The 25,882-nt window shown below is 49.1% G+C and overlaps 2 protein-coding genes across 5 annotated transcripts; one reads left to right on the top strand and one right to left on the bottom strand.

Moving 5' to 3' along the window:
• Positions 1 to 4,208: 4,208 nt before the first annotated feature.
• Positions 4,209 to 24,840, bottom strand: AKR1A1 (aldo-keto reductase family 1 member A1). 4 transcript variants are annotated; one of them, XM_050800174.1, is made up of 10 exons: positions 24,631 to 24,840; positions 24,441 to 24,497; positions 14,107 to 14,196; positions 7,880 to 7,999; positions 7,555 to 7,706; positions 6,080 to 6,275; positions 5,573 to 5,772; positions 5,257 to 5,329; positions 5,027 to 5,113; positions 4,209 to 4,367 (listed from the first exon to the last, which is right to left on the bottom strand). In XM_050800174.1, exons 3-10 carry the CDS (start codon positions 14,188 to 14,190, stop codon positions 4,302 to 4,304), a joined length of 978 nt encoding a protein of 325 aa, XP_050656131.1. In that variant the 5' UTR covers positions 14,191 to 14,196; positions 24,441 to 24,497; positions 24,631 to 24,840; the 3' UTR covers positions 4,209 to 4,301. The 4 variants fall into 4 exon arrangements, with proteins under 4 accessions (XP_050656131.1, XP_050656130.1, XP_050656132.1 ...); XM_050800173.1 differs by having other exon boundaries at positions 24,667 to 24,840; XM_050800175.1 differs by having other exon boundaries at positions 24,676 to 24,840.
• LOC126961122 (NADH dehydrogenase [ubiquinone] iron-sulfur protein 5-like) lies at positions 12,622 to 13,116 on the top strand. The gene has a single exon (XM_050801168.1). It carries the CDS (start codon positions 12,681 to 12,683, stop codon positions 12,999 to 13,001), a length of 321 nt encoding a protein of 106 aa, XP_050657125.1. The 5' UTR covers positions 12,622 to 12,680; the 3' UTR covers positions 13,002 to 13,116.
• Positions 24,841 to 25,882: the final 1,042 nt, after the last annotated feature.

The following is a 25,882-nucleotide window of genomic DNA, read 5'->3' as shown; positions in this document are numbered from 1 at the left end:
AGATGAAGGATACAGAAAATGTGGTACTTATACACGAAGGAGCCATAAAAACGAATGAATCCTGTTATTTGCAACAATATGGATGAAACTGCAGGTCATTATGCTAAGTGAAATAAGCAAGGCACAGAAATACAAACATCACGTTCTCATTTATTTGTGGGATCTGAAAAATTTTTTAAAAATGAATTCATGGAGATAGAGGGTAGAAGGATGGTTATCAAAGGCTGGGAAAGGTAGTTGGGGGCTGTGGGAGGTGTGGATGGTTAATGGTTACAAAAAATAGAAAGAATGAATAAGCCCTAGTATTTGATAGCACAACAAGGTGACTATAACCAATTATAATTTAATTGTACATTTTAAAATAACTAAGGGTATAATTAGATTGTAACACAAAGGGTAAATACTTGAGGGGATGGATACCCCATTTACTCTGATGTGTTATTATGCATTGCATGAGACGGGGTGTGGTGGCTCATGCCTGTAATCCCAGCACTGCGAGAGGCTGAGGCAGGAGAGCTCCTTCAGCTCAGGAGTTCAAGACCAGCCTGGTCAACATGGCGAAAACCATTCTCTTCTAAAAATACAAAAATTAGCCAGGCTTGGTGGCAGGCGCCTGTATTCACAGCTACTCGGGAGGCTGAGGCAGGAGAATCACTTGAACCGGGGAGGCGGAGGTTACAGTGAGCCAAGATTGCGCCACCGCATTCCAGCCTGGGTGACAGAGCAAGACTCCATCTCAGAAAATAATAATAATAAGCCGGGCGCGGTGGCTCATGCCTGTAATCCCAGCACTCTGGGAGGCCGAGGCGGGCGGATCACGAGGTCAGGAGATCGAGACCATCCTGGCTAACACAGTAGAAACCTTGTCTCTATTTAAAAAAATACAAAAAATTAGCGGGGCGTGGTGGCGGGCGCCTGTAGTCCCAGCTACTCAGGAGGCTGAGGCAGGAGAGAGGTGTGAACCTGGGAGGCGGAGCTTGCAGTGAACCAAGATTGCACCACTGTACTCCAGCCTGGGCTACAGAGCGAGACTCCGTCTCAAAAAAAAAAAAAAAAGAAAAAAAGAAAATAATAATAATAATAATAATAAACCGGGTGCAGTGGCTCACGCCTGTAATCCCAACACTTTGGGAGGCCCAGGCAGGCGGATCACGAGGACAGGAGATCCAGACCATCCTGGCTAACATGGTAAAACCCCGTCTCTACTAAAAATACAAAAAATTAGCCAGGCGTGGTGGCGGGCGCCTGTAGTCACAGTTACTCGAAGTCCTAGCTACTCGGGAGGCTGAGGCAGGAGAATGGCGTGAACTTGGGAGGCAGAGCTTGCAGTGAGCTGAGATCGCGCCACTGCACTCCAGCCTGGGTGACAGAGCCAGACTCTGTCTCAAAAATAAATAAATAAATAATAAATAATAACAATTTTTGGCTGGGTACAGCAGCTCATGCCTATAATCCCAGCACTTTGGGAGGCTGAGGTGGGCGGATCACGAGGTCAGGAGTTCAAGACCAGCCTGGCCAACACAGTGAAACCCCATCTCTACTAAATATACAAAAAATTAGCTGCGCATGGTCGTGGGCGCCTGTAATTCCAGCTACTCCGGAGGCTCAGGCAGGAGAATCACATGAACCTGGGAGGCAGAGGTGACAGTGAGCAGAGATCACACCACTGCACTCCAGCCTGGGTGACATTGCAATTTTTTTTTCTTTGAGATGGAGTCTTGCTCTGTTGCCAGGCTGGAGTGCAGTGGCGCAATCTTGGTTTACTGCAACCTCCACCTCCCAGGTTCAAGCGATCCTCCTGTCTCAGCCTCTTGAGTAGCTGGGACTGCAGGCGCCCGCCACCACGCCCAGCTAATTTTTTTTCTATTTTTAGTAGAAACAGGGTTTCACTGTGTTAGCCAGGATGGTCTTGATCTCCTGGCCTCGTGATCCTCTTGCTTCGGCCTCCCAAAGTCCTGGGATTACAAGCGTGAGCCACCGTGCCCGACTGGCTCTGTCATTAAAAAAAAAAAAAAAAAAAAAAAAAGACTAACTTCCAACATGCTTTCATGCTTTCTTCCACCTCCTTTTGATCCATTTGATCCACTCCTCTAATCCATTGTTTCTACTGAACTGGAGTGGTTTTTGTTTTTTTTTCTGGGGTTTGTTTTTTTTTTTTTTTTTTTTTGAGACACAGTCTGTCACCCAGGCTGGGGTGCAGTGGTACAATAATGGCTCACTGCAGCGTCAGTCTCCCCAGGCTCAGGTGATCCTCCCACCTCAGCCTCCCAACTAGCTGGGACTATAGATGCATGCCACCATGCCCAGCTAATTTCTGTATTTTTTGTAGAGACAGGATTTTGCCATGAAGCCCAGGCTAGTCCCAAACTCCTAGGCTCAAGCAATCAGCCTTCTTCAGCCTCCCAAAGTAGTAGGATTACAGGCATGAGCCACCATGCTGTTGTAAGGCACAAATTATGACATGTTACTCCTGCTGAAAACTCTTCCATCGTTTCCCATTGCATTAAGGGAAAAAAAGAAAAAAAACTGGAGCTGGGTGCAGTGACTCACACCTATAATCCTAGCACTCTGGGAGGCCAAGACAGAAGGATCCCTTGAGCCCAGGAGTTCAAGATCAGACTAGGCAACATCACAACACACTATCTCAAAAAATAATATTTTATATATATATATATTATTTATATATACATATATATAATATATATATATATATTTTTGGAGATGGAGTTTTGCTCTTGTTGCCCAGGCTGGAGTGCAATGGCACGATCTCAATTCACCACAACCTCCGCCTCCTGGTTCAAGTGATTCTCCTGCTTCAGCCTCCCGAGTAGCTGGGATTACAGGCATGTGCCACCATGCCCGGCTAATTTTGTATTTTTAGTAGAAATGGGGTTTCTCCATGTTGGTCAGGCTGGTCTCAAACTCCCGACCTCAGGTGATCCACCCACCTTGGCCTCCCAAAGTGCTGGGATTACAGGCGTGAGCCACCACACCCAGCCAAAAATATTTTAAAAATCAGGATTGAGCCCAGGAGTTCAAGGCTGCAGTGGGCCACAATTGTGCCACTACACTACAGCCTTGGTGACAGAGACCTCAATTCAAAAAAAAAAAAAAAAAAAAATAGAAATCTCAACAGTCTTCTAGGCCTTCCAATCATCAGTTCCTAAAAATTCCAGCATTGTTTTATGCTATCACCTCTACCGCCAGGTCCCCCTTACTTTTAGTTGCTGTCAATACAAATCTTCTTTAGGTTTTTCCAGCAGCATCTTCCAGTTTCAAGACTTTTCCCTAAGCTGTCCAATTTGTATGGAATGCTGTTCCCACTCTTACCTCCTTTAACTAATTAATCCCTATTCATCTTTCAATCTTAGCTGATTAAATAAGTAGGCTACTCACCCTGCACTTCTCATAACACTTCTTCCAACTGTAATTAAACTAATTATGCAATTACTTAGTCTGTCTCCTCAAGTAGGCTGTAGGGACTTCTGTGTCTTGGTTATAGCTATATCCCCAGGGCCTAGCATCATGCCTAACCCATAAGTACCCAATAAATACTTCTTGAAAGAAGAGCAACAGTTTGGGAAAGTAAAATGAGTTTCACGTGACTGGAGTTTAGAGAGATTTGCCAAAAACCTTCCTAAAACCTGTTTATCAGTGGCCTCTGGTGGCCACCAATAAAAAGTGCATAAGATAGGGCCTTAGGGGCCAAGTGACAAGGTCTGGGCTGGACTCTGCCTCCTGCAGGTCACCTATGCACACTGACCATAGTGTCTGATGGAAAAAGCCCCTGTCCCCACCTTTTGTGATTTTGCAAGCTGCGATTCCCTAACTTCTGAATGTAAGTCGTTTGGACTCTTCATATTGCTAAACCTAGGCACTGATCAGGACAGGGGGATGGAAACTCAGGGCCCAGGTCCAGCACTGCCTTGAAACCAATAGGACAATCATTGCCCTGATTGCTCACTCCTGAGGCATTCTTGAAGACTCTAGGGAAGCATTGCAGTGCTTAAGATTTGCCAGTAGCTGGCGCTACTTCCCAACGTGCCTAATGCAAGGATAAGGAATTACTCAGCCTCTTCACAGGTTCCTCCAGAACGAATATTTGGGCTTCAAGGGCAGGTCACATCCAGCAGCCCTAGGTCTGTCATCCCTGAGGGAAACAGCCTCCATCTCAGGCCTGACCAGGCAAATAAGACAAGCAAGCAATATGGATGCTCCAATGGCTTTATTAACTCCCTCTTTCCACTGTGGCAGGACTTCATTAGCTGGAGAGCTGGAAGGGAGGCCAAGAAGCTGTGGTCTCAGTATGGGTCATTAAAGGGGTACAGAGGATGCCCTGCATCCCTTGGGACTCTCTTCCCATCCACCTGGAAAGAGAGACAGATAGATTACTGCATCAGCAGGAGTTGCCATTCCAAAGACTCCAGGCATCTTCCCCAAATCTTCCTAAACAAACTAATCTGTGTACAACATTACATCAGATGGCAGTGGCCAGGATCCCCATCTCAGAGAACATCACAGTATCAACAGCATTCTAGCACCAAACCCATAGCCTGATACATAGCTGCCCCTGCCCCTAAGAGTGTGCAGTCTCAACTGAGATCAAGAGGCCAGGAACCATTTATTTCCCTAAGCACAGCAGACTTCCCTCCCAACCCAACCCCTCGAGTGAGGTCAACAATGCCTTCTGGGCTCTCCTCATATCATTTACTGAGAATCTACTACATGTCAGGAACTGGGCTCATTTTACACATAGGAAGCTGAGGCTTGGAGAACTTTAATAACTTGCTCTAGGTTGCAAGATATCAAGAAGCAACACTGAGACTCACAGGTTATATGCCTTATCCCTGAGCCATACTACTTCCCTGAGCTCAATAAAGAGAAATGAGAGCACTATGTCCAGCATAGCAATCCCACCCACAACATTGTGTCCCTCTCACAACCAGCAAGCCTGAGGTCACACCTGGGCCAGAATCCCACCCCAAATCTCACATTCGCCAAGTCTAGGGGCCTGATACATCCTCACCATAAGCATAGGCACAATATATCGCCAATTTTTGTTCAGGGCATTTAGCTGCTTCATCTCTTCTGGGCTAAAGGTGAAGTCAAACACCTGAGGATGGAGAGTGGGGTTCAGGAACAACAGCTTTGTGAGCAGAAGCTGGGGTTCCACAACACTGCCTTTTTACCCAGGTAGAGTCAGGGCCAAGAAAATGTCCCAAAGAGCTAAAGAAGATAGAACCCATTACCAAGTACCTTGATGTTCTGAAGGATTCGAGAAGGAGTGATACTTTTGGGGATGCAGATCACTTTCCGCTGGACCTGCCACCTAAGTTGGGGGATTAGATAGATGAGGAAAAGGAGTCAGTATTCATAAGCATTATTTTGTTCTCCATGCAGCCTTCCCTAAGCTCCTAGAGCACCTGAGCCCTGCTGAAATGGGGAATATGCCTAGAGTGGCCTCCCTCCAGATCACAGGGCAAGATCCTCAGCCTCACTCAGACACTGAAACAAGAAATCCCTTAACCCTTGCCTCCCAACCCAGGGCCCTCTCCCTAAGACTGCCCCGTACCTGAGCAAGATCTGAGCTGGAGATCGGCCATACTTTTCAGCCAATGCCAGGACTACTGGTTCCTCCAGCAGGACAGGCTCATCAGGATCACGCCATGCACGATCAGAGGAGCCCAAAGGGCTATAAGCAGTTACCTCCAGGCCACGTGCTTGGCAGTGGGCAATTAGCTCGTTCTGAGCCAAGTATGGGTGGCATTCCACCTGAGCCAAAGAATAACCCATCACCATGAAGTGGTCACACCCAGCTTGCTTGGCCATCCCAGACATGCATGTCTGGACCAACCCCCTATTGCTGACTCCCCCACTCCCCTTCAGCCTGTTTTTCTCACCATTTCCCATTGGCAATTTCATTCTCTCCCACTGCTTCAATGCCCACCTTTAGGCAGAGGACTTCTGCACCAACACTCTGACAACTTGCTAGCCATCTCCCTTAAGCAGATCCATTGTTTGCTCACTCATGCTCTTGAGCACCCAACCCCTAAACCACTCATCTGCTTGCTGTCCTTACCTGCAAGACAGCTGGACGCACGGAGGCCACACTAAGTATGTCATCGATCTGCCGACTATTGAAGTTGGACAGGCCCAGCGCCCGCACCAGCCCCTTAGCCACCAGTGCCTCCAGAGCCTTCCAAGTCTCCTTATAGTGGGTGGAGTCGTAGCATATGGTCCCATCAGCATTCTTCGGGAAGGGGTTGTCTCCCCGCCTGAGTGAGAGACAGCCCCACCAAGTGTGGACACAAATGCCAGGCTTCTGCCCTACCTGACCATCCAGCCACTCTGTGTCCCAAACTCCAATCCCAGAGAGGACAAAGGGCCAAGAATTTTTAAAAAGCCATGCTTTTTCTTTTTTCTTTCTTCTTTTTTTTTTTTTTTTTTTGAGACGGAGTCTCGCTCTGTCCCCGGGCTGGAGTGCAGTGGCTGGATCTCAGCTCACTGCAAGCTCCGCCTCCCGGGTTTACGCCATTCTCCTGCCTCAGCCTCCCGAGTAGCTGGGACTACAGGCGTCCGCCACGTCGCCCGGCTAGCTTTTTTTGTATTTTTTAGTAGAGACGGGGTTTCACCCTGTTAGCCAGGATGGTCTCGATCTCCTGACCTAGTGATCCGCCCGTCTCGGCCTCCCAAAGTGCTGGGATTACAGGCTTGAGCCACCGCGCCCGGCCTCTCTTTCTTTTTTTTGAGACACAGTCTCACTCTGTCGCCCAGGCTGAAGTGCAGCAGCACGATCTTGGCTCACTGCAAGCTCCGCCTCCCAGGTTCACGCCATTCTCCTGCCTCAGCCTCCTGAGTAGCTGGGACTACAAGCGCCTGCCGCTACACCTGGCTAATTTTTTTGTATTTTTAGTAGAGACAGGGTTTCACTGTGTTAGCCAGGATGGTCTCGATCTCCTGACCTCATGATCTGCCCGCCTCGGCCTCCCAAAGTGCTGGGATTACAGGTGTGAGCCACCATGCCCAGCTAAAAATAGTCATGCTTTTTCATCCTTTCAGATCGTAACTCAGGTGTTAAGTTTACATGGAATGCCTATGCCCCCTCCTCTTCCTAGACCTAGATATCTCCTCTCCCCTAGGAAGTCTTTCTTAACTCATCCTCAGGGAGTTATCCGCCCTTCTTCCAGCACAGGGCACGGCACTAATGGTGGGCTCCTCTCACATCTTCTGCTGAGACGTACTTATTACTCTAACCCCAGATGCTCAACAGAAAAGTCAGCACCTTTTCTGAATGAATAAAGGGAGCAGGAGGGTTACAGGTGCACACCCTAGGGTAAATACCATGTGAGACTGCCTTCATTTTTCTAGAGTTAAACTCCTGTAGCTACAGCTAAGCTGCTGTAGCAGAAGAGGCTAAGATCCCAGGTCAGGCTCCTCAGCTTGCCATGCAAATGAGTGTTTGTATCCTGCTCTGCTGCTGTGACTTACAATAAGTTACTAACATCATCCTGCTAAACCCCCTGATTCCCCAGATGAGGCTCTGGCAAGGCTCACTCAAAGGCATAAGGCCAGTGCATCAGGTACAGGTCCAGATACTCCAGCTGGAGGTCAGCCAGAGTCTTCCGGAGGGCAGGCTCCACATCCTCGGGGTGGTGCTTGGTGTTCCACAGTTTGGATGTCACGAACAGCTCCTCCCGAGGCACCGCCTAGTACAGGGGGAAGGGCCTACAGTGAGAAGAGCCACAAACACCTGGTCTCACCCATGCTCAACTCTGGGAGAGGAACGGAAGGAAGCTGATGCCAGATTCCCTCCAGCTGGGCCCCAGCCCCAGCTTCTAAGTTCTCTCACCCCACCTCTCTTTACAACCCCAGTCCTTACCTTGCCTGGTCCCACGTCCTCCTTCAGGGCCTCCCCAATCTCAGGCTCATTGCCGTAGATAGCAGCACAATCAATGTGGCGGTAGCCTACACTAAGGGCATACTTAACAGCTGCTTTTACCTGCCAGGTGAGAGAAGCAGAGGTTTCAGCTCTATTGGTTTCAGCCTTCTACTGTCGCCACCCCAAGGTCAATGCTCGGGGAGGGGCGGTCAGAAATATAGCAGGCACATCTATGCAGTGGAGGTGAAAAGATGGAAGATGAACTGGGCGCGGTGGCTCATGCCTGTACTGTAATCCCAGTACTTTGGGAGGCTGAGGTGGGCAGATCACCTGAGGTCAGGAGTTCGAGACCAGCCTGGCCAGCTGGAGGTCAGCCTAGCCAACAAGGTGAAACCCCATCTCTACTAAAAATACAAAATTAGCCGGGTGTGGTGGCAGGTGCCTGTAATCCTAGCTACTCAGGAGGCTGAGGCAGGAGAATCACTTGAACCCAGGAGGCAGAGGTTGCAGTGAGCTGAGATTGTGCCACTGCACTTCAGCCTTGGCAGCAAGAGCGAAACTCCGTCGCAAAAAAAAAAAAGAAAGATGGAAGATAGTTTCAGTCTAAGGGACCAGAAGCCTCTTCAGAGGCTCCAAACCCTTTGCTCTGCTCCCACCCCAACCAGTCTCTAAGATGCCTTCCTACCCAAGCCATCTCAGCAAGGTCTAGCAAAAACTAACAATATTTTTCCGGCATCTACCATAAAGAGGGCTTTAGTAAATATTTTTTCAGGCTGAGCATGGTGGCTCATGCCTGTAATCCTAGGACTTCGGGAGGCAGACATGGGAGGATTGCTTGAGGGCAGGAGTTTGAGACTAGCCTAGTCAACATAGCGAGAACCCCCACCTCTTAAAAAAAAAAAATTAAGGCCAGGCGTGGTGGCTCACTTTGGGAAGCCGAGGCAGATGGATCACCTGAGGTCAGGGGTTCAAGACCAGCCTGGCCAACATGGTGAAACTCCATCTCTACTAAAAATACAAAAATTAGCTGTGCATGATGGCACATGCCTGTAGTCCCAGCTACTCAAGAGGCTGAGATAGAAGAATCGCTTGAACCCAGGAGAAGGAGGCTGCAGTGAGCTGAGATCATGCCACCGCACTCCATCCTGGGTGAGACAGAGTGAGACTACATCTCAAAAAAACACACACAAAAAAAACAACAAAAAAAATTAAAAACAATTTTTTTTTTTAAAATAAAGGCCAGGCATGGTGGCTCACATCTGTAATCCCAGCACTTCGGGAGGCCGAGGCAGGCGGATCACCTGAGGTCGGGAGTTTGAGATCAGCCTAACCAACATGGAGAAACCCCGTCTCTACTAAAAATACAAAATTAGCTGGGCATGGTGGTACATGCCTATAATCCCAGGTACTTGGGAGGCTGAGGCAAGAGAATCGCTTGAACCCGGGAAGTGGAGGTTGCAGTGAGCCAAGATGGTGCCATTGTACTCCAGCCTGGGCAACAAGAGTAAACTCCGTCTCAAAAAAAAAAAAAAAAAATTGGCTGGGCGCAGTGGCTCACGCCTGTAATCCTAGCAATTTGGGAGGCCAAGGCGGGCAGATCACAAGGTCAGGAGATCGAGACCATCCTGGCTAACATGGTGAAACCCTGTCTCTACTAAAAATACAAAAAATTAGCCGGACATTGTGGCGGGCACCTGTAGTCCCAGCTACGTGGGAGGCTGAGGCAGGAGAATGGCGTAAACCCGGGAGGCGGAGCTTGCAGTGAGCTGAGATCGTGCCACTGCACTCCAGCCTAGGCGACAGAGCAAGACTCCATCTCAAAAATAAATTAAATAAATAAATTTTTAAAAATTTAAAAAATAAATAATAAAAAATTTTTTTTCAATCAGAAGACAGATGGATAAATAGACAGAAAAAAGAAGTATAGACCATAGAAACAAGTTCCAGGTTTTTTTTTTTTTTTTTGAGACAGAGTCTTGCTCTGTCGCCCAGGCTGGGGTGCAGTGGCCGGATCTCAGCTCACTGCAAGCTCCGCCTCCCGGGTTTAGACCATTCTCCTCCCTCAGCCTCCCGAGTAGCTGGGACTACAGGCGCCCGCCACCTCGTCCGGCTAGTTTTTTGTATTTTTTAGTAGAGACGGGGTTTCACCGTGTTAGCCAGGATGGTCTCGATCTCCTGACCTCGTGATCCGCCCGTCTCGGCCTCCCAAAGTGCTGGGATTACAGGCTTGAGCCACCGCGCCCGGCCACAAGTTCCAGGTTCTAAGGAGCTAGTTAGAGAAACATAAGAAAAAATTCCTAGGCCAACAACATACAGGAAGTCATGTAGACAGACTCTGGGAGCTCTGAGAGCACAGGCCAGCAAAAGAGGTTAGAAGGGGGAAAAGATTAAGGAAGGCAGATAAGTGGGCTGAAAGCTGGACCCAGAACCCCCTAATGAGAGAGAAGAAAACAGGCATCAGGTAGAAGGATGGGTTAGTTAATTTTGCTAAAATCCAGACTGGAAACATGGCATCAGCAGCAGAACCAAGGGTACCCAGCCTTAGACACAAAGCACCCAAAGCTCTTATTGTGGGTGCCTGGCATAGTATTCAAGATACCCACCTGGGTGCAGACGTACTTCCCTTAACATCTGACCCCTGCTGTTCTATGCCCCGACTTGGCCTTGGCTGTGGCCCCCACCCCCTGCCTTGACCTAGCTCATGGACTTGTCCGAGGCTGTGACAAATGCCTGCCTGAAGCACAGGGACCCTGGCTCCAAGCTCCTAAGCAGCTATAGGAAAGAAAGCAAAAGGGAAAAAAGACATAGGTCATCCAAGCACACCACAAATACCAGTTTAAGTTCCAGATAGAAGAATCTGTTCTCTCTGCTGGTACTTCTCTCAAACGTAATCCCCAAACTTGTCTTCACTCTGACTCCAGATTTCCAAGGAAGAAGGAAGAAGCGCTGGGGAAATGCCCCATTCCAGGCAGGAGCCAAATCTCATAGCTACGTCCACCCTAAGAGAGCAGGTCTACACTCCCAGACTCCCCTCAGCTGGGAGGGTCCACACCAGGGGTCAATCATCAACTTTAATAGTCCTTGAGTTAAGAACTACATTTACATTTTTAAGTGGTTATGTATTTATTTTATTATTATTTTTCTTGGGATGGAGTTTTGCTCTTGTTACCCAGGCTGGAGTGCAATGGCACGATCTCAGCTCACTGCAACCTCCGCCTCCCGGATTCAAGCGATTCTCTTGCCTCAGACTCCTGAGTAGCTGGGATTACAGGCATGCACCACCACGCCTGGCTAATTTTATATTTTTAGTAGACGGGGTTTCTCTGTGTTGGTCAGGCTGGTCTCAAACTCCCAACCTGAGGTGATCTGCCCGCGTCAGCCTTCCAAAGTGCTGGGATTACAGGCATGAGCCACTGCACCCAGCTTAAGTGGTTACTTATTAAAAGGTCACGTGAGTATATAATCACCTCCATCTGTAACTTGTCCAATATAATCTAATTGTTTTTTAATTTTCTTTTCCTTAATTTTTGTTCCCCTAGACGGCGTCTTGCTCTGTTGCCTAGGCTGGAGTACAGTGGCATAATTGTGGCTCACTGCAACCTCTGCCTCCCAGGTTCAAGCAATTCTCCTGCCTCAGCCTCCCAAGTAGCTGGGATTACAGGCGTGTGCCACCATGCCCGGCTAATTTTTGTATTTTTAGTAGAGACGGGGTTTCACCATATTTGCCAAGCTGGCCTCGAACTCCTGACCTTGTGATCTACCTGCCTTGGCCTCCCAAAGTGCTGGGATTACAGGCGTGAGCCACAGTGTCCAGCCTACTTTTTTTTTTTTTTTTAAGATGGCCTCGCTCTGTCCAGGCTGGAGTGCAGTGGTGTGATCATAGGTCACTGCAGCCTTGGCTTCCAGGGCTCCAGCAATCCCCCTAACTCAGCCTCTCGAGTAGTTGGGACCACAGGCACATTCTAATTTTCTAAATTTTTTGTAGAAATGGGGTCTTGGCCGGGCGCGGTGGCTCAAGCCTGTAATCCCAGCACTTTGGGAGGCCGAGGCGGGTGGATCACGAGGTCAGGAGATCGAGACTATCCTGGCTAACACGGTGAAACCCCGTCTCTACTAAAAATACAAAAAACTAGCCGGGCGTGGTGGCGGGCGCCTGTAGTCTCAGCTACTCGGGAGGCTGAGGCGGGAGAATGGCATGAACCCGGGAGGCGGAGCTTGCAGTGAGCCGAGATCACGCCACTGCACTCCAGCCTGGGAGACACAGCGAGACTCCGTCTCAAAAAAAAAAAAAAAAAAAAAAAAAAAAGAAATGGGGTCTCACTGTATTGCCCAGTCTGGTCTCAAATTCCTGGGCTCAAGCACTCTTCCTGCCTCGGCCTTCCCAAGTGCTGGGATTACAGGTATGAGCCACCACACTTGGCCCCATCTTGTTCTTTAAAAAAAAGTTTGTGACTGGGTGAGGTGGCTCACACCTGTAATCCCAGCACTTGGGGAGGCCAAGGCAGGTGGATCACCTGACGTCAGGAGTTCGAGAGCAGCCTTGCCAATATGGTAAAACCCTGTCTCTACTAAAAATAAAAAAATTAACCAGGTGTGGTGGCTCGTGCCTGTAGTCCCAGTTACTTAGGAGGCTGAGGCACGAGAATCACTTGAACCCACGAGGCGGAGGTTGCAGTGAGCCAAGATCACGCCACTGTACTCCAGCCTGGGGAACAGAGTGAGACTCAGTCTCAAAAAAAAAAGTTGAGTCGTCCTGAAGCGGCGGCCAGAGAAGAGACAAGGGTACGAGCATTGGATCGCCATGCCTTTCTTGGACATCCAGAAAAGGTTCGGCCTTAACATAGATCGATGGTGGACAATCCAGAGTGCTGAACAGCCCTACAAGCTTGCTACTCGATGCCATGCTTTTGAAAAAGAATGGATAGAATGTGCACATGGAATTGGTGCTATCCGGGCAGAAAAAGAGTGCAAGATAGAATATGATGATTTTGTAGAGTGTTTGCTTCGGCAGAAAACGATGAGACGTGCGGGTGCCATCAGGAGGCAGCGGGATAAGCTGATAAAGGAAGGGAAGTACACCCCTCCACCTCACCACATTGGCAAGGAGGAGCCTCGGCCCTGAGCAGAGCAGCTGGTGATGTCTGGAGGCTGATTTTCCCGTTCTCTGTTCTCCACTGGAAAGGTTGTTTACGGAAAACCTCCTTGTCAAAGTGTGTAAAAATAAAGGATTGCTCCATTTATTTTTTTTTTTTTTTTTTTTTTTTTTTTTTTTTTTTTTTTTTGAGACGGAGTCTCACTCTGTCGCCCAGGCTGGAGTGCAGTGGCCGGATCTCAGCTCACTGCAAGCTCCGCCTCCCGGGTTCACGCCATTCTCCTGCCTCAGCCTCCCGAGTAGCTGGGACTACAGGCGCCCGCCACCTCGCCCTGCTAGTTTTTTGTACTTTTTAGTAGAGACGGGGTTTCACCGTGTTAGCCAGGATGGTCTCGATCTCCTGACCTCGTGATCCGCCCGTCTCGGCCTCCCAAAGTGCTGGGATTACAGGCTTGAGCCACCGCGCCCGGCCAGGATTGCTCCATTTAAAAAAAAAAAAAAAAAAGTTTGCTGGACCTGTATGTTAGTGTGTGCCTGTGGTCCCAGCTACTCAGGAGGCTGAGGTGGGAGGGTCACTTTTGAGCCTAGGAGGTCAAGGCTGCCATAAGCCAAGAACGTGCCACTGCACTCCAGCCTGGGCAACACAGCGAGACTCTGTCTCAAGTAAAAAAAAAAAAAAAAAAAAGCTTGCTGACCTTTGGTCTATACAATCCACCTAGTTATTCTTCAAACCTTGACACCTTCTATGTGCCTAATTCTGGACTGAGCAGTAGGGAGAGGCTAAGCCCTCAAAGAACCCAGTGTGGGAGAGGAGACATGATCACAGCACAGGGTGATAACTGCCATATTAGGGGTCATAGCGTAGGGATGGGCACAGAGGGGCCACATGTCTGCCACAGCACTCAGTGCAGATCCAGTTAGAGAAACATGTCCTTCCTATGCCCCCAGCGCTGCTGGGTCCCTCAGCCCACTCTCTGAGTCAGCTGGGGAAGCCCAGGGTATATAACTGGTCTCTTCATCTCTTCCCACTGCTCTCCAGGCTCATCCCCACTGGAAGGGGAGTATGGGGATGGGGCTGCTAGGAAAATGCAGGCAGAGGCTCAACAAGTTTTTCTTTTCTTCCCCCATCCCTCACCTGACCAGGCTCACTCTTCCAGGTACCCAGACCAATCAGAGGCATCTTCTGCCCAGTGTGCAGGAGAACACAGGAAGCCGCCATTGCCCCCTGAAACACAGATGGGAAGAGAATGGTGTTGGGGTTAGTGCTGTTGTTCAGATCTCAGATATCCACTGTCAAGAATACTGCAAAACGCCCGGGCACAGTGGCTCATGCCTGTAATCCCAGCACACTGGGAGGTCAAGGCGGACAGATCACCTGAGGTCAAGAGTTCAAGGCCAGGCACAGTGGCTCATGCCTGTAATCCCAGCACTTTGGGAGGCCGAGGTGGGTGGATCATGAGGTCAGGAGATCGAGACCATCCTGGCTAACACGGTGAAACACTGTCTCTACTACAAATACAAAAAAATCAGCCAGGTGTGGTGGCAGACACCTGTAGTCCCAGCTACTCTGGAGGCTGAGGCAGGAGAATGGTGTGAACCTGGGAGGTGGAGCTTGCAGTGAGCCGAGATCGGGCCACTGCACTCTAGCCTGGGCGACAGAGCAAGACTCTGTCTCAAAAAAAAAAAAAAAAAAAACAAAGAGTTCAAGACCAGCTGGGCCAACATGGTGAAACCCCATCTCTACTAAAAATACAAAAATTATCTGGGCATGGTGGCACACACCTGCAGTCCCAGCTACTCGCGGGGCTGAGGCACAAGAATCACTTGAACCTGGGAGGGGGAGGTTGCAGTGAGCAGAGATCATGCCACTGCACTCTATAAAGTATGGGCCAGGAAGGGGTGGGGAAGAGGGGACAGAGGTAGAGCACAAACACATGGTTATATATGTACCTGTGAGCAAGGGCAGTGGAGACAGGGTACCCAAAACCAACCATGGCCAGTAGCTCCTGAACAAATACTGACCAGACCACCAGCTTGGATGCCCTTTTCTGTGGCAGGCTAAAGATCTCTATTAAAGAACTGCACTATCTAAAAACAAAAACAGGATGGCCACATAGAAGCACCCAGTCTTGACTAAATAAGGTCTCAAGCCAGTGTAAGGCAGGCAAAGGCCATTATGAGAGAAAGAGACCAGGTAACTGAATAGGCCCAGGAAGGGACCACTTCTCTGGCAATGAAATTAACGTTCCCAGGAGGTTGTCAGAACTACAGATTCTTGGCCGGGCACGGCAGCTCACGCCTGTAATCCCAGCACTTTGGGAGGCCGAGGCGGGTGGATCATGAGTTCAGGAGATCAAGACCATCCTGGCTAACTCAGTGAAGGCCCGTCTCTACTAAAAATAAAAAAAATCAGCCGGGCGTGGTGGCGGGCGCCTGTAGTCCCAGCTACTCGAGAGGCTGAGGCAGGAGAATCACTTGAACCCAGGAGGTGGAGGTTGCAGTGAGCTGAGATCACGCCACTGCACTCCAGCCTGGGCAACAGAGTGAGACTTTATCTCAGAAAAAAACAAAAAAAGAACTACAGAGATTCTATTCTCTAAGTACCTTTCACAGAGGTCTGGTCAGCCATGCTGGTAGGCCTGAGTGGGCTCCTACAAGGGAGGTAAAGGGAGTCCTAAAAAAGGAACTCTTTTTTAGACTCAGGGTCTGGTTCTGTCTCCTAGGTTGGAGAACGGTGGTATGATCATGGTTCACTGCAGCCTTGAACTCCTAAGCTCAAGTGATATTCCTGCCTCAGCCTTCCAAGTAGCTGGGACTACAGGCCTGTGCCAGCACACCTGGATGTTTTTAAACTTTTTTAGAGATGGGGTTTGGCTAGGTTGCCCAGGCTGGTCTTGAACTTCTGGCCTCAAGCTATCCACCCACTTCAGCCCCCTGAGTTGCCAGGATTACAGGTATGAGCCACCATATCCAGATCTTTAATTTTTTAGTTGAGAAAATAGGCTCAAAGAAGTGAAGTTAGACTGGGTACTGTGGCTCACGCCTGTAATACGAGCACATAGGGAGGCCAAGGCAGGCAGATCACTTGAGGTCAGAAGTTAGAGACCAGCCTGGCCAACATGGTAAAACCCCATTTCTACCAAAAAATACAAAAATTATCTAGGCGTGGAGGCATACGCCTGTAGTCCCAGCTACTCTGGAGGCTGAGGCGGGAGAATCGTTTGAACCTGGGAGACGGAGGTTGCAGTGAGCCAAGACTGCGCCACTGCACTCCAGCTTAGATGACAGAGCCAGATTCCATCTCAAAAAAAATTTAAAAAAGTGAAGTTATTTGCTCCAAATCAACAGCTAAGAAGTGGCAAAACCGGCTGGGCACAGTGGCTCATGCCTGCAATCCCAGCACTTTGGGAGGCTGAGGTAGGTGAATCACAAGGTCAAGAGATCGAGACCAGCCTGGCCAATGTGGTGAAACCCCGTCTCTACTAAAAACACAAAAATTAGCTGGGTGTGGTAGCAGGTGCCTATAATCCCAGCTACTCGGGAGCCTGAGGCAGGAGAATCACTTGAACCAGGAAGGCGGAGGTTGCAGTGAGCTGAGATCGCATCACTGCACTCCAGCCTGGGCAACGGAGGGAGACTCCATCTCAAAAAAAAAAAAAAAAAGAAGTGGCAAAACCAAGGATCTAAGGAGGAGCTAATGGAAAAAAGGCAAATAAACACAGACCTATAAAAAGATACTCACGGTAGATACATGTGTGATGTGCTACAGAAAAGGGAAAGGACAAAGAAATATTGACACTGATTCATAAGAATTCCCAAGAGTCAAGGGGAAGAACTCTTACCAGGAAGGGGAAACTATACACATGACTTCAGTGCAGCAGAAAAATAACTAATTACAGATACAAGTAAATTTCCAACCAAAGATAACTGGAGCCTCCTCCTCTGGAAAGCTATGAAAATAAGAAGTCACCAAATGGCCCAACAATACTCATTTTATCAGTAAATTGAATGTTCCAACTCTTGTGCAAAACCCAAGAGAAAAACATGTTTAAATATTTAAACTGCCTTCCTTCAGTTTATGGTCTTGTAATGGGAATAGGTGATATCAGTACACTGTGATAAGAGCATTGATCAAATTCTGCACAAGAGCTGCAAAAGGGTGGCAAGAAAAGAGTAACCTTGCTAGGATGGCTTCTTGGAGGCCATCTCTTCCTGAGTCAAGTCCTAAAGAATAACTGAACAGGAGTTAGCCAAGTGAAAGAAAAGGAGAGAGAACGTTCACACCAAGAGCCAATGAGGTAGATATAACCTTTTCCCTTGATCTCATCGGTACCATGAATATCACTCTTGGGACTGACTTAATTGCTAACAATATCTTTATAAATATAATCTTAGTTTCCAGGTTCTAAACGGATGTAGGATAGAGCAAGTAATAAGACAAGCTGTGGCCGGGAGTGGTGGCTCACGCCTGTAATCCCAGCACTCTGGGAGGCCGAGGCGGACGGATCACCTGAGCTCAGGAGTTCGAGAAACATGGTGAAACCCCGTCTCTATTAAAAATACAAAAATTAGCCGGGTGTGATGGCATGTGCCTGTAGTCCCAGCTACTCAGGAGGCTGAGACAGGAGGAATCGCTTGAACTCGGGAGGTACAGGTTGCAGTGAGCTGAGATTGCGCCACTATACTCCAGCTTAGGCAACAGAGCAAGACTCCAGCTCAAAAAAAAAAAAAAAAAAAAAAATTAGCTGTGCATGGTGGCGCATGCCTGTAACCTCAGCTACTTGGGAGGCTGAGACATGAGAACTGCCTGAACCCAGGAGGCGGAGGTTGCAGTGAGCCGATGTAGCACCACTGCACTCCAGTCTGGGCAACAGAGTGAGATCCTGTCTCAAATAATAATAATAATAATAAGTTGAGGCCAGGTACAGTGGCTCACGTCTGTAATCCCAGCACTTTGGGAGGCCAATGCAGGCGGATCACTTGAGGTCAGGAGTTCGAGACCAGCCTGGCCAACATGGCGAAACCCCCTCTCTACTAAAAATACAAAAATTAGCTGGGCATGGTGGTGCGTGCCTGTAATCCCAGCTACTCGAGCAACTGAGGCAGGAGAATCACTTGAACCTAGGAGGCAGAGGTTGCAGTGAACTGAGATCAGGCCACTGCACTCCAGCCTGGGCCACAGAGTGAGACTCCATCTCAAAAAAAAAAAAAGAAAAAAAAAAAGCAAGTCGTGAGTAAAGCCAATACACCAACACTGTCTTTCCTAATACTTCTGATCCAGGAAGAATTTTATATCTAGTTTAAGTTGATTTTGGAAACCACTCTTTTCTGCTAAAACAAAATCGAAACTGTTCAATCTGAGCATCAGACCACAAACTACCAGGGCAATGCTCTTTATAATCAAACTTTTCAAGGACACAAATTTCTAAGGGATCAAGTAAGCAAGTCTGGACCTGACAAGAGGAACCTGGTGGCCTGCTGCCACCGGGGTCTAAGGCAGGTTTCCTGGGCTTACTGCCCAATGACCTGTTGGCCTCTTGCAGATTACCCAACACACATGAGAAGGCTCTGAAATTACAACTGGGATGAAAGCTTGAACAACACCCTGGCTTAAGGGGAAAAGGAAGAAGAAACTTGAATCTTGCTTCTCCCTTTCTTTTGCTAGTGAAACTGAACACCAAAAGGGCTGAGGCTTGGAGGACAGGGATGAAAGAGGTAGGAGATGTGCAAAGAACAAGAGCTCCCTAGGGAATAATGAAGGTGCCACATAGATGTTCTTCTCTAAGACAGAAAATCATCCTCAGTCAGCTCCTGACTTCCTCATCTTCTGCTTGATACACTGCTTTCCAGCCTAGCCGTGCATTAACAGATTCCATACTCCGGGCTTGTCAGGAACTGCCTATCTGGACCTTTGGCAGCATTCAGAAACCTTCATGTTATCTTTTTTATTATTATTATTTTTTTGAGACGGAGTTTCACTCTTGTCACCCAGGCTGGAGTATAATGGCGCGATCTCGGCTCACTGCAACCTCCACCTCCTGGGTTCAAGCGATTCTCCTGCCTTAGCCTCCTGAGTAGCTGGGATTACAGGCGTGTGCTACCACACCCAGCTAATTTTTGTATTATTAGTAGAGACAGGATTTCACCATATTGGCCAGGCTGGTCTTGAACTCCTGATCTCAGGTGATCCACCAGCCTCAGCTTTTCTTTTTTTTTTTTTTAGACGGAGTCTCACGCTGTTGCCCAGGCTGGAGTGCAGTGGCGCGATCTCGGCTCACTGCAAGCTCCGCCTCCTGGGTTCACGCCATTCTCCTGCCTCAGCCTCCTGAGTAGCTGGGACTACAGGCGCCCGCCACCGCGCCCGGCTAATTTTTTTTTTTGTATTTTTAGTAGAGACGGGGTTTCACTGTGGTCTCGATCTCCTGACCTTGTGATCCGCCCGCCTCGGCCTCCCAAAGTGCTGGGATTACAGGCTTGAGCCACCGCGCCCGGCCCAGCCTCAGCTTTTCAAAGTGCTGGGATTATAGGTGTGAGCCACTGTGCCCAGCCTATCTTTTATTTTATTTATTTTGTTTGAGACAGAGTTTCATTCTTGTTGCCCAGGCTGGAGAGCAATGACACAATCTTGGCTCACCACAACCTCCACCTCCCAGGTTCAAGCAATTCTCCTGCCTCAGCCTCCCAAGTAGTTGGGACTACAGGTGCCCGCCACCACGCTTGGCTAATTTTTATATTTTTAGTAGAGTCAGGGTTTCACTATATTGGCCAGGCTGGTCTCAAACTCCTGACCTTGTAATCTACCTGCCTTAGCCTCCCAAAGTGCTGAGATTGCAGGCGTGAGCCACTGCACCCGGCTAGCTTTTTTTTTTTCTTTAAGACGGAGTCTTGCTCTGTCACCCAGGCTGGAGTACAGTGGCATGATCTTGGCTCACTGCAACCTCTACTTCCCAGGTTCAAGTGATTCTCTTGCCTCAGACTCCAGAGTAGCTGGGATTACAGGCACCCACCACCACACCCAGTTAATTTTTTGTATTTTTAGTAGAGACGGAGTTTCACCATGTTGGGTAAACTGGTCTCAAACTCCTGACCTCAAGCAATCCACCCACCTCGGCCCAACGTACTAGGATTATAGGCATGACCTGCCGTGCCCAGCCAGAAACCCTCATGTTATCTTTTTTTTTTTTTTTTTGAGACGGAGTCTTGCTCTGTAGCCCAGGCTGGAGTGCAGTGGCGCGATCTCAGCTCACTGCAAGCTCCGCCTCCCGGGTTCACGCCATTCTCCTGCCTCAGCCTCCCGAGTAGCTGGGACTACAGGCACCCGCCACCTTGCCCGGCTAGTTTTTTGTATTTTTTAGTAGAGACGGGGTTTCACCGTGTTAGCCAGGATGGTCTCGATCTCCTGACCTCGTGATCCACCCGTCTCAGCCTCCCAAAGTGCTGGAATTACAGGCTTGAGCCACCGCGCCCGGCCCCTCATGTTATCTTGAAGTATGAAAGGGAGATGTGTGGGTTGAGTGGGGAGGGGGGTATTATCAGGACTCAGGTTTTATTATTTCCAATTCAGTGCATAGGTTCCTTCCCTCTGTTGAATTCTTTCTTTCTCAAAGGGCTCTACAGTTGCTGCTTGGAGGCAGGGAACTAGAAGACGCAGGAAAAAAAGGAAACAATATCTACATGAGTGTTTCCTGGCTGCATGGGCCTTTCCTCTGCCTCCCACAAATGCTGGTGTGGGAGTAGTTGGTGAGGAGAGTATTTTCTCCTGTACTTTTCTTTTTGAGACAGGGTCTCACTCTGTTGCCCAGGCTGGAGTGCAGTGGCCCATTCATGACTCACTGCAGCCTCGAACTCCTGGACTGGAGCAATCCCAAGTAGCTGGGACTACAGGCACATGTCACCACACCCAGCTTATTTATTTACTTATTCATTAAAACAGAGTCTTACTCTAATGTCCAGGCTGGAGGGCAGTGGTGTGATCTCAGCTCACTGCAACCTCCACCTCCCAGGCTCAAGCTATCTTCTCCATTCAGCCTCCCACGTAGCTGGGACTAGAAGCATGGGCCACCGTGTCCAGCTTAGTTTTTGTATTTTTCGTAGAGACGGGGTTTCTCCTCGTTGCCCAGGCTGGTCTCAAACTCCTGGGCTCAAGTGATCCTTCTGCCTCAGGCTCCCAAAGTGCCGGGATTATAAGTGTGAGCCACCACGCCTGGACTTATTTTTCTTTTGTAGAGATAGGGTCTCACTATGCTGCCCTCTCAAACTTCTGGCCTCAAGTGACCCTCCCACCTTGACCTCCTAAAGTGCTGGGATTACAGGTGTGGCTTTCTCCTATACTTTTTTTTTTTTTTTTTTTCTTTTTTGAGACGGAGTCTTGCTGTGTCGCCCAGGCTGGAGTGCAGTGGCCGGATCTCAGCTCATTGCAAGCTCCGCCTCCTGGGTTTTTACGCCATTCTCCTGCCTCAGCCTCCCGAGTAGCTGGGACTACAGGCGCCCACCACCTCGCCCGGCTAGTTTTTTGTATTTTTTAGTAGAGACGGGGTTTCACCGTGTTAGCCAGGATGGTCTCGAACTCCTGACGTCGTGATCCGCCTGTCTCGGCCTCCCAAAGTGCTGGGATTACAGGCTTGAGCCACCGCGCCCGGCCTTTTTTTTTTTTTTGAGACGAAGTCTTGCTCTGTCACCCAGGCTGGAGTGCAGTGATGTGATCTCGGCTCACTGCAACTCCACCTCCCAGGTTCATGCCATTCTCCTGCCTCAGCCTCCTGAGTAGCTGGGACTACAGGCGCCCGCCACCACGCCCAGCTAATGTTTTTATATTTTTTAGTAGAGACAGTGTTTCACCGTGTTAGCCAGGATGGTCTCGATCTCCTGACCTCGTGATCCGCCCGCCTTGGCCTCCCAAAGTGTTGGGATTACAGGCGTGAGCCACTGTGCCTGGCCTCTTCTATACTTCTAAAAAAGCCAGCTTGGAAAATCACCTTACATGTGTAATGTTGGCCAGATTTTGTCAGTTTAGCTGGGTTTTAAATCTTGTTAATACTTATAGATACAGAAAAAGAGAATGCTCTAATATGTAACCTAAGACTGCAATAATACTTCCTGTACTTCTTGATGTATGTGAAAAGAATTTTAAAATATATATTCCTAAATCTTTCTCTAGTCCATCCATATCTACCTCCACTGCCACTGCCCCATCTCTGACCACCATTACTCTTTTTTTTTTTTTTTAAGACAGAGTCTTGCTCTGTCACCAGGCTGGAGTACAGTGGTGTGATCTCAGCTCACTACAACCTTCGCCTCCCAGGTTCAACTGATTCTCCTGCCTCAGCCTCCCCAGTAGTTGGGACCACAGGCGCATGCCACCACACCCGGGTAATTTTTGTATCTTTAGTACAGACAGGGTTTCACCATGTTGGCCAGGATGGTCTCCATCTCTTGACTTCGTGATCTGCCTGCCTCAGCCTCCCAAAGTGCTGGTATTACAGGCATGAGCTACCGCACCCTGCCTCTTTAAATTTTTTTTTGAGACAGAGTCTCACTCTGTTGCCCAGGCTGGAGTGCAGTGGCATGATCTCGCCTCACTGCAACCTCAGCCTCCCGGGTTCAAGTGATTCTCCTCCCTCAGCCTCCCGAGTAGCTGTGATTACAGGTGTGTGCTACCACACCCAGCTACTTTGTGTATTTTTAGTAGAGACAGGGTTTTGCCATGTTGGCCAGGCTGGTCTCGAACTCCTGACCTCAGGTGATCCTCCTGCCTCGGCCTCCCAAAGTGCTGGGATTACAGGCGTAAGCCATTGTGCCCAGCTGACCATCACTCTTTACTTAAACCACAGATCTCGGCTTCCAATGTGGTCCCTCTTCCCACAGTCCATCACCAGATCCAACCATGTGACTCCCAGTCTCAAACCCTTCCAGCAGTTCTCCCCTATATTCAGGATAAAGTCCAGGCTACTCAAAACCTGGCTCCTATCTTCCTCATTTCACCACCTCCTCATGTCAGACTGTATTCCAGACTTTGAACACTCAACAGGGTGACACTACTTACCTGACTTTAGGTGTCTGCACACTTTCCTTCCCCAAACCCTATCTTTGCTTGGCTAACTGCTGCTCATCCTTCAGCTAGCACTTTACATTTCTCGCTCCTTTCCAGGTACAGTGGCTCATACATGTAATCTCGGCACCTGGGCAGGCTGAGGCGGGAGGATCACTTGAAACCTGGGCAACAAAGGGAAACACTGTCTCTACAAAAATTTGTTTTTTTCTTTCCGAGTGTGCTTGCTAGGGAGAATTTTTTTCTTTTTTTTAAAGATTAACTGGGCACAGTGGCGTGCACTTTATAGTCCAAAGGCTGAGGTGGCAGGATCACTTGAGCCCACAAATTTGAGGCTGCACTGAGCAAGGATTTCACCACTACACTCCAGCCTGGGCAACAGAGTGAGAGACCCCCATCCATCTCTAAAAAATAAATAAATAACTAAATGGATGGCTACTTCCATGTACTAATAGCATGTACACATCACTACATTTTTCCTTCTGTTTATATATAAATTTCCCCCACAAACCTGGCTACTCCTTGAGGTCTGAGCCTGTCATCTGCTTGAACTCCTAGAGTACCTGTCCCATACATACATACATACAATGTACACATTACACACACACACACCACACACACACTCACACACACACGGCTTATGGAGGAGAGATCTTGACAGGTTGAGTTTGGCCAGCTGGAAGGACATTTGAGGAAATCGCTGCCTCTATCACCGTCTTCCTTTACTTCTTGGAAAATCTGGAAAGAATCCCCTTGAAGAATATCAAAGCACTTTACTATACTCGGCAAAAAATCCCAGTGGACCAGATAGAATCACACTGAGATTGCTTCTGTATCAAAGATAAGGAAACAGATTTTGGAAAAGTAACAGGCCTGCAGCCCTGAGTATGAACCATCTGAAGGGGAAGAGTTAATTAACAGTAGCCTCATCCAGTGAAGGTTCAGATCTGTGTCTCACTTTAACAGAGTTCTGGGGCAACAGAATAACATGTTGGACTTTCCCAGACTCGAGGCAGGCGTCTAAGTAAGAGAATTATCCCCATTTCCCTCCACTTCCGAGAACCATTCCTGCACCTGCGTAAGAAAGCCCGAGCAGCTGGAAAAAGCACGTAGGTGAGCAAACAAAAAGATGGCAATTAAAACTTACAGATCACCTAGTATGCGCTGTGCGCCTTCAAAGCTTTATCTCAATTGTTGCTACAGTTCTAATGTAGGACCACATTTTATTGCTGAGGAAACAGGTTCAGAGAAACTGGGAAGTTAGCAAGATCATACAGAGAAAAGAAGAGCTCAAATCCGAAACCAAGTCTCGTCCCCTCCAGTGCCCTGCGCTCTTCGCTCAACCCGGGGGGCTGACATTCAGTCGTAAAGGATCGAGGCCATATCCTCTGGGAGAAAGGCCAGCAGCAAGAGAAACTCACCTTGGCACAAGCACAGAGCGTGAACACAGTAGTGTGGCCTGGGCTCAGTTCTGCACCCTGCCAAAGATCCAACGGTCCTTAGCTTAAGTCTGGCGGTGAGGAGGAAGCTCCACCCGGAGGGAGGGGCAGGGGCCGGGCATAAAGGATCACGCGCAGGGTGGACCTCCTTCCCCGCCTCCCAAGGAAGGACCTGAAGGGGATGGAAACCAGAGCTGGGAGGTAGTACCGTCTCCACCTCTGGATCCTCGAGGTCGACCTGGCCGGAACATGGTCACTCACTCCGCAGCGCGAGTTTGGAGAAGTCCTAGGCACAATGAGGCAGGTGGCGCTGGCCACGTGGGCGGTCCAGGGGGCGGGGCCAGCCGCGCCTCTTACTGGCCCACATTGCACTGCGCGCCTGGGCGCCGCCGCTGGCGCTTTTCCGGGGGAAGTAAGGTCCCAGATGCTACGTTGCAGGTTCTTCTGTTGTCGGCCCTCCGGATTCACAATGCCATCCCTGGCTCCATACTCTCCCTAAAGTTAGGTTGGGTGGATTCCCAAAGTTTACCAAAGTTGGCCGCGTTATATTTAGTTCAAGCAAACTGAGGCCCAGAGAGCAGCTGCAACACCGAGGTTGGCCAGAATACAGAAGACCTCGGGTCTGCAGATCCAGGCGCTGGAAAGTGCCTGGTCCCTCTGTCTGGACCATGGACCCGTGCAGCAAGTTATGTGCCAGGCACTGTGCGTAACACTTAATGAACATGGTTTTATTGAATCTTCAGGATAATCCTGGAAAAGGAATATTCTTTTTTTTTTTTTTTTTTTGAGACGGAGTCTCGCTCTGTCGACCAGGCTGGAGTGCAGTGGCGCGATCTCGGCTCACTGCAACCTCCGCCTCCCTGGTTCAAGCAATTCTGTGCCTCAGCCTCCCAAGTAGCTGGGATTACAGGCGCCCCATACCACGCCTGGCTAAGATTTTTGCATTTTTTAGTAGAGACGGGGTTTCACCATCTTGGTCAGGCTGGTCTTGAACTCCTGACCTCGTGATCCACCCGCCCTGGCCTCCCAAAGTGCTGGGATTACAGGACTGAGCCACCGCGCCTGGCCGAAAAGGAATATTCTTTTATTTCGTACAAGCCTTTTAAAAAGTCGTAGGACAGGCCGGGCGCGGTGGCTCAAGCCTGTAATCCCAGCACTTTGGGAGGCCGAGGCGGGTGGATCACGAGGTCAGGAGATCGAGACTATCCTGGCTAACACGGTGAAACCCCGTCTCTACTAAAAATACAAAAAAATTAGCCGGGCGTGGTAGCGGGCGCCTGTAGTCCCAGCTACTTGGGAGGCTGAGTCGGGAGAATGGCGTGAACCCAGGGGGCGGAGCTTGCAGTGAGCCGAGATCGCGCCACTGCACTCCAGCCTGGGAGACACAGCGAGACTCCGTCTCAAAAAAAAAAAAAAAAAAAAAA

This window comes from Macaca thibetana, chromosome 1 (genome assembly GCF_024542745.1).
Source record: "Macaca thibetana thibetana isolate TM-01 chromosome 1, ASM2454274v1, whole genome shotgun sequence".
Classification (NCBI taxonomy): Eukaryota; Metazoa; Chordata; class Mammalia; order Primates; family Cercopithecidae; genus Macaca; species Macaca thibetana.
The sequence above is the reverse complement of the archived record's forward strand: the minus strand, read 5'-3'. Positions and strand labels throughout refer to the sequence as shown.

What these genes read in the sequence shown, in the direction of transcription:
- LOC126961122 (XM_050801168.1), top strand. Translation starts at nt 12,681, where the DNA reads ATGCCTTTCTTGGACATCCAGAAAAGGTTCGGCCTTAACATAGATCGA.
- AKR1A1 (XM_050800174.1), bottom strand. Translation starts at nt 14,190, where the DNA reads ATGGCGGCTTCCTGTGTTCTCCTGCACACTGGGCAGAAGATGCCTCTG. An exon ending in TGCGTCCAGCTGTCTTGCAG is followed by an intron (nt 5,773 to 6,079) that starts GTAAGGACAGCA and finishes TCTTTGGCTCAG; the next exon opens with GTGGAATGCCACCCATACTT. An exon ending in CCAGCTCAGATCTTGCTCAG is followed by an intron (nt 5,330 to 5,572) that starts GTACGGGGCAGT and finishes CCCCCAACTTAG; the next exon opens with GTGGCAGGTCCAGCGGAAAG.